Source organism: Mobula hypostoma, chromosome 1 (genome assembly GCF_963921235.1).
Source record: "Mobula hypostoma chromosome 1, sMobHyp1.1, whole genome shotgun sequence".
NCBI classification, from domain to species: Eukaryota; Metazoa; Chordata; class Chondrichthyes; order Myliobatiformes; family Myliobatidae; genus Mobula; species Mobula hypostoma.
Genome location: NC_086097.1, coordinates 176,048,347 through 176,059,796, shown reverse-complemented (window position 1 = coordinate 176,059,796; position 11,450 = coordinate 176,048,347). Strand labels below are relative to the sequence as shown.

Below are 11,450 nucleotides of genomic sequence, written 5' to 3'. Positions count from 1 at the left end.
TTTCCAAATGTGCTGTTATCACATCCTTGATAACTGACTCCAGCAGTTTCCCCACCACCGACGTTAGGCTAACCGGTCTATAATTCCCTGGTTTCTCTCTCCCTCCTTTTTTAAAAAGTGGGGTTACATTAGCCACCCTCCAATCCTCAGGAACTAGTCCAGAATCTAACGAGTTTTGAAAAATTATCACTAATGCATCCACTATTTCTTGGGCTCCTTCCTTAAGCACTCTAGGATGCAGACCATCTGGCCCTGGGGATTTATCTGCCTTCAATCCCTTCAATTTACCTAACACCACTTCCCTACTAACATGTATTTCACTCAGTTCCTCCATCTCACTGGACCCTCTGTCCCTTACTATTTCTGGAAGATTATTTATGTCCTCCTTAGTGAAGACAGAACCAAAGTAATTATTCAATTGGTCTGCCATGTCCTTGCTCCCCATAATCAATTCACCTGTTTCTGTCTGCAGGGGACCTACATTTGCCTTTACCAGTCTTTTCCTTTTTACATATCTATAAAAGCTTTTACAGTCCGTTTTTATGTTCCCCACCAGTTTTCTCTCATAATCTTTTTTCCCCTTCCTAATTAAGCCCTTTGTCCTCCTCTGCTGAACTCTGAATTTCTCCCAGTCCTCAGGTGAGCCACTTTCTCTGGCTAATTTGTATGCTACTTCTTTGGAATTGATACTATCCCTAATTTCTCTTGTCAGCCACGGGTGCACTACCTTCCTTGATTTATTCTTTTGCCAAACTGGGATGAATAATTGTTGTAATTCATCCATGCAACCTTTAAATACTTGCCATTGCATATCCACCGTCAATCCTTTAAGTGTCATTTGCCAGTCTATCTTAGCTAATTCACGTCTCATACCTTCAAAGTTACCCCTCTTTAAGTTCAGAACCTTTGTTTCTGAGTTAACTATGTCACTCTCCATATTAATGAAGAATTCCACCATATTATGGTCACTCTTACCCAAGGGGCCTCTCACGACAAGATCGCTAATTAACCCTTCATCATTGCTCAAAACCCAGTCCAGAATAGCCTGCTCTCTAGTTGGTTCCTCGACATGTTGGTTCAAAAAAACCATCCCGCATACATTCCAAGAAATCCTCTTCCTCAGCACCTTTACCAATTTGGTTCACCCAGTCTACATGTAGATTGAAGTCACCCATTATAACTGTTGTTCCTTTATTGCACACATTTCTAATTTCCTGTTTAATACCATCTCCGACCTCACTACTACTGTTAGGTGGCCTGTACACAACTCCCACCAGCGTCTTCTGCCCCTTAGTGTTACGCAGCTCTACCCATATCGATTCCACATCTTCCCGGCTTATGTCCTTCCTTTCTATTGCGTTAATCTCTTCTTTAACCAGCAACACCACCCCACCTCCCCTTCCTTCATGTCTATCCCTCCTGAATATTGAATATCCCTGAACGTTGAACTCCCATCCCTGGTCACCCTGGAGCCATGTCTATGTGATCCCAACTATATCATAATCATTAATAACAATCTGCACTTTCAATTCATCCACCTTATTACGAATGCTCCTTGCATTGACACATAAAGCCTTCAGGCGCTCTTTTACAACTCTCTTAGCCCTTATACAATTATGTTGAAAAGTGGCCCTTTTTAATGCTTGCCCTGGATTTGTCGGCCTGTCACTTTTACTTTTCTCCTTTGTACTTTTTGCTTCTACGCTCACTTTACACCCCTCTGTCTCTCTGCACTGGTTCCCATCCCTCTGTTGTGAACAAACCTCCTCACGCCTAGCCTCTTTAATTTGATTCCCACCCCCCAACCATTCTAGTTTAAAGTCACCTCAGTAGCCCCCGCTAATCTCCCTGCCAGGATATTGGTCCCCCTAGGATTCAAGTGTAACCCGTCCTTTTTGTACAGGTCACGCCTGCGCCAAAAGAGGTCCCAATGATCCAAAAACTTGAATCCCTGCCCCCTGCTCCAATCCCTCAGCCACGCATTTATCCTCCACCTCATCGCATTCCTACTCTCACTGTCGCGTGGCACAGGCAGTAATCCCGAGATTACTACCTTTGTGGTCCTTTTTCCCAACTCCCTTCCTAGCTCCCTATATTCTCCTTCCAGGACCTCATCCCTTTTCCTACCTATGTCATTGGTACCTATATGTACCACGACCTCTGGCTCCTCACCCTCCCACTTCAGGATATCTTGGACGCAATCAGAAATATCCCGGACCCTGGCACCAGGGAGGCAAACTACCATCCAGGTCTCTGGACTGCGTCCACAGAATCGCACAAGAACTTACCAATTATCCAGCCATTATCAAGTGGTTGTTGTGGGAGACTACTATACATAAAGCAAAGAGTAATATATTTCTGGATACCAGCAGCATCAAGGGATAGGAACTCAGCAAGTCAGGCAGCATGTATGGAGGGAAATTCTCCATTGCCACTGTTGCTCTTAATATTCTTGAGCATTCTATTGTTTTCTCTGGATTGGCAGAGGCTGCAGGTAGACCTAATAGAAGTTCATAATATTATGAGAGCCTTAGACAGGGTAGACAGTCAGAATCTTTTATCCAGGTCAGAAATGGTGAATACAAGAGGGCATAGTTTTAAGGCGAGAAGGGGTAAGTTTAAAAATGATATGCAGACAAGCTTCTTTACACAGAGAGTGGTGGGTGCCAAGAAACGGCTGCCGGGGTGGTGGTGGGAGCAGATGTGATAGAAGCATTTGACAGGGTTTTAGATAGACACATAAATATACAGGGAATGGATCATAAAGTCGTAGGGCCTTAAGCATGACAACAGGCGCAATTGGTCTATGGAAAGTGAGTTCTCCACCGAGCTAAACCCATTTGCCCATAGGCCTTTAAACCTTTCCTATTCATGTATTAATCTAAAGGTCTTTTAAATGTTAACGTGCCCACATCAGCCATTATTTCCTGCAGCTCATTCCAAATGCACACCACCCTTTGCAACATGGGATTAGTTTAATTTGGTATATGGGGACTGACTATTGCAGTCTGATGGGCCTGTTCCTGTTCTGCACTGTGCTGTGTTTTATGTCCTATTAAAGTCTGCTCCTCCATTCCCTACGTTGCAGGAAGGTCAAAGTTTCAGGAAGATCTTTAGCATGACCGGGGGGTGGACCTCTAGTCAGGAAATTTTCTAAAAAGGTATTGCTTTTCCAAAATCCCCATTTAGAAAAACATGAGATCTTTAGTCATAATGACGATGAGTCACCCATCAGTGTGTGTGTGTGTGTGTGTGTGTGTGTGCCTGTGAGTGTGTGGTTGCTCAGCCAGGTGTGTAATGGAGAAAATATTCTAAATCTCAAAGTTATTCTTGAGGAGATATAAATTATAACAAATTATTTCACATTGGTAAATTATATATTATTCTGTACTTTATTAGTCAAATCTGCACACTGCTATGTGTGTTTGGAAATGTTGCTGTAATGTTGCTGCTGTAATGAAAGAATTCCCCACTTGGGATCAATAAAGTACTTTATTATTATTATTAAAAATAAAATCACATTATGTTTGTACTTCAAAGATCTGAAAACATTCAATTCCAGCTAACTCACCTCTTCCCACAGTAGAAGCAAAGGTGTTTTGAAGGAGGCACCTCCAACAAACAACCTGAAAAGCAAGTCAGTGTTAAGCTGAAGGCAAGCCACAACGAGATTCAAATTTTTCCTTATTGAAGTGTTGCAAAACCTTCAGCAATGAAATTAAATTTTCACTTCACATGCTTTGTTATTGGAAGGGATTATGTTCAAAAGAAAGACTTCAGTTTAAGATTGCCACTAAAAGGACCACACCTCAGTTTAATCACATTCTTCTTCCAGGGCTGGGGTAAACATTATATTTGAATTTACTTTCCTGCTTTTCTTCTCCCTGAACGTAAAGAAGTGATTATGTTAAGCAAAAATCAACACACCTCTCCTCCCCTAAATTGTGACTAATGTAATGAAGAGCTGAAATAGTTGGATTTATACCTAGGTTGACCTAATTACTTGAAGGGATAACACTCATTAATCTTTTGGTGGGGCTTGGGTGGAGTGGAGGTGAACGTATCAGGAAGCAACAATGATTCTAACTGTAGTGATATTAGCACAAAGGACTGGTCCCTATTGTCATAGGGTGGTACTGCAGGAAAGCAGACTCTTCAGCCCAACTTGACTTATAACACTTCATGTCAAATGGCCCACATCCTCTCCTACCCCAACCTCCAAATGAAGGAGGGGGGAGGGATGGGGTGAGGAATGAGGAGAGGGGGTGATGAGAGGGAGGAAGTGAGGGGAAGGGAAGAAAGAGGCTAGGAAAGCTAGAGGGAAGGGAGGATGGGGAAGTAGGTGAGTAAGTCACATTTTAATACAAGGTGGCACAGTCTGGGAGCACTAGAAACTGGGGTTCAATCCTCAACTTGGGCATTTCCTGCTAAAATTTAGCATGCCCACCCTGTGACACATGAGTTTCCCCTGGAAGCTCTCATTACCACCCATATCCCAAACACTTGCAAATTGGCAGGTTAATTGCCAAAGACCAGAAAATCGGCAGATGCTGGAAATCCAAGCAGTACAAACAAACTGCTGAATGAACTCAGCAGGTCAGACGGCACCAATGGAAAAGAGAAAACAGTCGATGTTTTGGGCGGAGACCCTTCATCCGTCCAGGTTAATTACCAGCTGTAACTTGCCCCTTGCGTGCTGATGGTGAGCGCAGTTGTTGCAAGTGTAGAGAGAATGGGATTCGTGTGAATGGGTGGTCAGTCATCAGTAGATTCTCCAGCTTGCCTGATTTGATCACTTGGGCTTTCTTGGGATCACCAACCTGGGGGTGGATCTTTGTGACTGAAATTAATTAACCAAAACACACAGAGACCGTCATAGGACAGTTTCTATCATTCTGTGGTTGACGTTCAATATTTGTAGATAGCCCCGGGTTTTGTTGCTATGCTCTCCGTTTCCAAGGGTGGGGTGATTGGCTCCGGGACTGGGAACCCACAGAACTCTTTTTCACTGGCTTGCTTTGTGTTTTTTTTTCCAGGGCGCTTCACCTCAGCTTGCTTCAAGGCAGGGCAGGGCACCGAGAAGCTTTCTGAAGTATTTCTTCAGCTCTCTTGTCCAGAACGTCTATTAGTCAACAGTCGGACGGTCGGGAGTGCGGAAGACTGAGAGAGTTCGATATTGCCGGCAATGGCTTGGATTAACCCGAGACAATTCTTTTATTTCTTCATTTTGATGGTAGGTCTTCTCGTAAAATATGCGTTGAATTGTAACGAGGCTAACTTTTTGACGTGTTGAACAGACACTGAATGTCGTGGATTATAATATATCTCACGGCTACTCTTATTTTTCGAAAGCTTTAGCTTTCTACTTTAGCGTTCGAAAAGTAGAAGTGACCATATCATAGGAAAGATCCACTGAAACTGGCACGTTATCGTACTGAAAGGTTTGCTACACACAAAATGCTGGAGGAACTCAATACAGTAGATCAGGCATTTTCAATGGAGGGGAATAACAGATAATGTTTCGGGCCGCAGCTCTTAATCGGGTTTGAAAAGGGAAGGAGCCTCTGTCCGAAACTTCGACTGTTTATTCCCCTCCATAGATACTGCTTGAACTGCTGAGTTCCTCTAATATTTTGTGTGTGTTGCTCAAGATTTCCAGCACCTGCAGAATCCTTTTTGTTTCTCTTGTTTGGTATGAAGGCAATGTTAGATATATGGAATTGTTACTGTCTCTAAATCGGGATTCCATTTTATGTTAAATAAAACAATGAAGAGGGGAATGAATATCAATATATGGTGTTCACGTATGTATTTGTTTACGTTGCAATACACATTAGAATATCTAGTTCTAATTCATGGAAAATGAAGCTGTTTTGCAACACTTAAAAATAATTCTTTTGGGCCTGGAGCAGAAAAAAAGTTTCCTGTCTTTCCTAGCTGAGGGTTTATCAAGATGTATTGCTGAGTTAATTAGTGACTTTAGATAGACAACGGACCACAGAATCCCAGGAGTTGTCTGGTGTGTGTGTGTGTGTGTGTGTGTGTGTGTGTGTGTGTGTGTGTGTGTGTGTGTGTGTGTGTGTGTGTGTGTGTGCAGGGAGAAATGGAAAGGGATAGCTGCGATTACCCTACTATGATCCGACACTGTAGCAATGCGTCAAATACCCCTCTTTTTCTTATAGTAATTATTTTATTTTCGGAGAAATGTGTGATTTAATCCCTCCCTTACTGTCTCGGCCTTTAACTGAATGACGCCTCAATCACTTGGACAAATACTGGTTCTGGAGTAGGAAAGGGGTTATCGGTGATTTGGAGAAAGCATGAGAATGTGGCTGTGAAATAGAATCAATTGTGATTGGCGGAGGAATCTCGATGGACTGAATAACTTAATTCTGCTGCTATGTCTTGTGGAATTATCCACCTTGACTTGGATGTACTTTCCATCCTAACCCTTTAGTTTAATTTTTGGTCACCAATTTCATAGATGGTCAGTGACAGATTTGATTTGACGATCACCTTGTAATGCTTTCCTTCCTGAAAGGTGCTACTTAAATACAAATTGCTGTTATTGCCACACTGACCTAGGGTGTTTATTCGGTTAACCCAAGGCCTAAATAAATTTAGAACAAAGCAGTGGGGGCAGGAATTGCGCTGGACAACATGGGAGAGCTGTGAGCGGGCGGGGTGGTGGAGGGAAGTGCGGTGGACAGTATTAGCATGCCTATATTTAGCTGAGGACCAAGGTAATTCGGCAACTTCACTGCCATCGTCAGCTATTAGTGTTCTGGGTGGACGATGCAATGGGAGTATTGCCTTCCTCATTGATTTTAGGATCTAGGCATTTGTTAACCACCCCTAACATGGTCGCTCCCCTGAGGTCATGAGTAAGTGTACTGTTTTCGCCAGTGGGAGAGTCACAAGCAAGGACACACAGCTACAAACTAAGGGGACGGTGATTTAAAACTGGGCTGTGCAGAAACTTCTTCTCAGAGAGTGGTACATCTCTGGACTTCTCTGCCCTCAATATCGTCATGTGCACGGGAAGGTGGTGTAAAGATACCATGGAAAAACTTGCAGCCACGTCACAGACGCATAGGTACATACAACACAGAAAATAAACGAAAGAATTTTTACAAGGCAGCGAAGAGGGAGGGGAAAAATGCAAAAAAAATGTACAACACAGAACGTAAAGTAGAAAAAAGCTTGCAATTGTAGACAAGTCTATGGTAGTGTGAGAGCTGGTCTGTAGTGCTCCGTTACAGTCCTGAGACAGGATTAGGATAGTGCAGTTCGGTTCAAGAACCTGCTGGTTGTAGTAAAATTAGTGGAGACAAATACATTTGCAAAAATAAAATCGAAGAATTGAAGGTGATGTGGAAATGGTACAAGAATAACTGAAGCCAGTGTGGATATATCATCATATTGAATGGTGGGAGAGGCTTAAAGGGCCGAGTGGTCTACTCCTTCTGTTTTCTTAGTGGAATGGCATGAAAGCTCGTTTCCATGTTGCAGGGTATCAGGGAACCACATGAGGTTTTCCATTGTTTTCATTATTGCCAATGTTGAATAAGAAAGGCTAAAGGGAATATGGGATAAATGAGACTGGCCTAGATGGGCATCATGGTCCATATGAAGTGTTTGGGCTGAAGGGCCTGTTTCTATGTTGTTTGACTCTAAGACTTTAATTTTAATTTCTTTCTTAAATTCCAAGTTACAAACTGAATTTGAATTCAACACCTGATATATCAGGATTTGAACATCCCTCTAAGTTACTAGATCAGGCTGGTTAGTAACCTGCTGTGCTACAGCCATATTTGAATCCCATGCTCAATACTAAGAATGTATCCCCCAGTGTTAAATGATTGTAGTAAAGATGTCAAGATGCTGTACATAGGCACCCCAATTGAGGCTGTTGGAGGGAAAATTCCCATTGCGTCAGCAAGTCTGAATCATTGTGTCATACAGCATGGAAGCAAGTCCTTCCGCCCAACTCATCCATGCTAGCCAAGATGCCTTAGAGTCATAGAAAAGCACAGAAACAGGCCCCTTGGCCAGTCTAGTCCATGCCAAACCGTTTAAACTGCCGACTCGCATAGACCTGCAATAGGATCATAGCCCTCCAAAGCCCTACAATCTATGTACCTATCCAAACTTCTCTTAAATGTTGAAATCAAGCCTGAATGCACCACCTGCACTGGCAGCTTGTTCCACACTCTCAACCATCTGAGTGAAGTTTTCCCTCGTGTTCCCATTAAACTAGTCTTCCTGAGCTAGTCCCATTTTCCTGTTTGGACCACATGTTGATTGTTAAAAATGAAAGCTCAAAGCTAGTGAATAACTCTGCTTTCTTTTCTATAAGGAAAATCCTTTTGCGGAGGGGGTGGGGGGGAAAGTAATCTTGTTAAGGAGAAATGACTCGTATTATGAGAATGGCTAATGTTTGTGTTGAAGGAGCTAAAGACAATTTTTATCAAAGTGGAATGTAATTGTCAGACTTTTCACTACTGTTCATTGTGAGCACTAAAATAAAGAAATTTAGCTGTGATCAGGTGTATGTTCTTTTAATTTAGAAGGAGTTGATGACTGTAGATTTGTTCACTTGGAGCACTCTCACAAAAGCAAAATTTGTATCTCATTTCAGGCTTCTGCCTCTATCTGCACATAGCAGGTACAAGAAAGAGGAGGGGATATTGGGATGGGCTGGGATGATTTTAATGTGTGAAATTTTATTCCACCTCTGAATTGGGAACTCGGTACTCTGTAGTGCAGGTTAATTATCCTGTATATTCACATAACAGAACATTGAAGAATGTTGAAGAGTAGTTGCCGATTAGAGTAGCCTCTGATATGGTGCTGGAATCCAATATAACTCCCACATTTAAGTAGCATTGAGACTGATGCTTAAACGGGCAAAGCATAGAAAGGTACGGTCCAAATGCACACAAAAATGTATGCATTCAATCCCAGATCATTTTGTGATGTCAGCATATTCTTTCATAGACAAGGGGCCCAAAACTGCTCACAATACTCCAAGTGAGGCCTCACCAGTGTTTTATAAAGCCTCAACATTACATTTTTGCTTTTGTATTCTAGTCCTCTTGAAATGAATGCTAACATCATATTTGTAGGTTGAGTCTGCAGTGAGGAAGACAAATTGACATTTAGGGAATCCAGCCCAAGGACTCCCAAGTCCCTTCGAATGTCAGTTTTGAAAATGGTCTACCCTTTCATTTCTTCAACCAAAGTGCATGACCATACACTTCCTGACACTATTCCATCTAACATTTCTTTGCCCATTCTCCTAATCTGTCTAAGTCCTTCTGTTACCCCTCTACTTCCTCAAATCTACCTTCCCTCCCACCTGTCTTTGTATCATCTGCAAACTTTACAATAAAGCCATTAATTCCATCATCCAAGTCATTGCCATAATGTAAAAAGAATCTGTCCCAACATAGACCCCTATGGTACACCTCTAGTCACTGGCAGCCAACCAGAAAAGGCTTTCTTTATTCCTACTCTTTACTTCCTTCCAATCAGCCACTGCTTTATCCATGCTAGAATCTTTCCTGTAATATCATAGGCTCGTAGCTTGTTATGCAGTCTCGTGTGGCAATTTGTCAAAAGCCTTCTGAAAATCCAAGTAAACAACATAAACTGATATTCCTTTGTCCTGCTTGTTATTTCCTCAAAGAATTCCAAGAGGTTTCAGGTAAGATTTTCCCTTGAGAAAACCATGCTGACTTCAGCCTATGTAATCATATGCCTTTGAAGTACACCAAAAACACATCCTTAAGAATTGACTCCAGCATCTTCCCATACACTGAAGTCAGACTAACTGGTCTATAAATTCCTTCATTCTGCCTCTCTTCTTGAAGTGTACAGTGCCATTTGCAATTTTTCAGATATCTGGAACCGTTCCAGAATCTAGTCATTCTTGAAGGATCATTACTTTCACCATGAAAGGTTTGTCCAGCAAATGCATTGCCAGCTATAAACTTTACACCATGTACTGAATACCCAGTCATTCGAGCACCTGATTTTTTAAATTTGGTGTAAAATGCATTGCTTGGCCATGAGGGTGTGAAGCAGGATTGGCAGATTAGTTGTAAATTGGAGGTCGGACAATAACCCGGAGATTGTTGAGCTCACATGCCACTAAAGCAAGTTTGAGAATTCCAATTCAGTCCAGGAGGAAAAAGCAGAATATTAATAAGAAGAGTACTTTCATGTAGTGTAGCTGCTATGTAGTCGCAAAGGGCTTAACCAGGTGAATGTTGTCCTTGAAAGAAATGAGCTTGGATTACCTGAGCTATGTGATTCCAGTCTCACAACACCAGCTGCCGGAGGTGGTGATCAGCTAATGTTTAGAAGACATTTGGATAAGTTTGTTGACAGGGACTTGGGCCAAATGCAGGGAACTGGGTCTTACTCGGGAAGGGACCTTGTTCAGCATAGACGAATTGGGCCTAAAGGCCTTTATCCATGCTATCTAACATGCTGTGGTGAACTCTTTACTGACATTTACTGTGATCTCGGAAACAGATCAGATACAAATCCAGACCGGAGAGCAGCAGTAAATCCCTTGGAGTAACACATACATCTTGGAAATGAATAGTTTTTTTAAACTACAAAATGGAATTGAAGGAATACACATCAAATTTGCTGGTGAATGCGGCAGGCCAGGCAGCATCTCTAGGAAGAGGTACAGTCGACGTTTTGGGCCGAGACCCTTCGTCAGGACTAACTGAAAAAAGAGCTAATAAGAGATTTGAGAGGGGGAGGGGGAGGGGGAGATCCGAAATGATAGGTGAAGACAGGAGGGATGGAGCCAAGAGCTGGACAGTTGATTGGCAAAAGGGATATGAAAGGATCATGGGACAGAAGGCTTGGGGAGAAAGAAAAGGGGGAGGGAGAAAAAGCCCAGAGGATGGGCAAGGGGTATAGCGAGAGGGACAGAGGGAGAAAAAGGAGAGAGAGAAAAAGAATGTGTGTGTGTGTATATAAATAACGGATGGGGTATGAGGAGGATGTGGGGCATTAGCGGAAGTTTGAGAAGTCAATGTTGATGCCATCAGGTTGGAGGCTACCCAGATGGAAAATAAGGTGTTATTCCTCCAACCTGAGTGTGGCTTCACCTTTACAGTAGAGGAGGCCGTGGATAGACATATCAGAAAGGGATTGGGACGTGGAATTAAAATGTGTGGCCACTGGGAGATCCTGCTTTTTCTGGTGGACAGAGCGTAGTGTTCAGCGGAACGATCTCCCAGTCTGTGTCGGGTCTCGCCAATGTATAGAAGGTCACATCGGGAGCACCGGACGCAGTTTATCACCCCAGCCGACTCACAAGTGAAGTGCCGCCTCACCTGGAAGGACTGTCTGGGGCGCTGAATGGTGGTAAGAGAGGAAGTGTAAGGGCATGTACAGCACTTGTTCCACTTACAAGGATAAGT

The 11,450-nt window shown here is 42.8% G+C and overlaps 1 protein-coding gene across 1 annotated transcript in view; it reads left to right on the top strand.

Annotated features, from left to right (window-relative positions):
- Positions 1-4,992: 4,992 nt before the first annotated feature.
- LOC134352750 (desmoglein-2-like) overlaps positions 4,993-11,450 on the top strand; it is a 72,641-nt gene continuing 66,183 nt past the window's right edge. Inside the window, exon 1 of the mRNA XM_063060179.1 lies at positions 4,993-5,233. Within this exon, the coding sequence (XP_062916249.1) occupies positions 5,186-5,233 (48 nt within the window). The 5' untranslated portion in view covers positions 4,993-5,185. The remainder of the gene's footprint in view (positions 5,234-11,450) is intronic.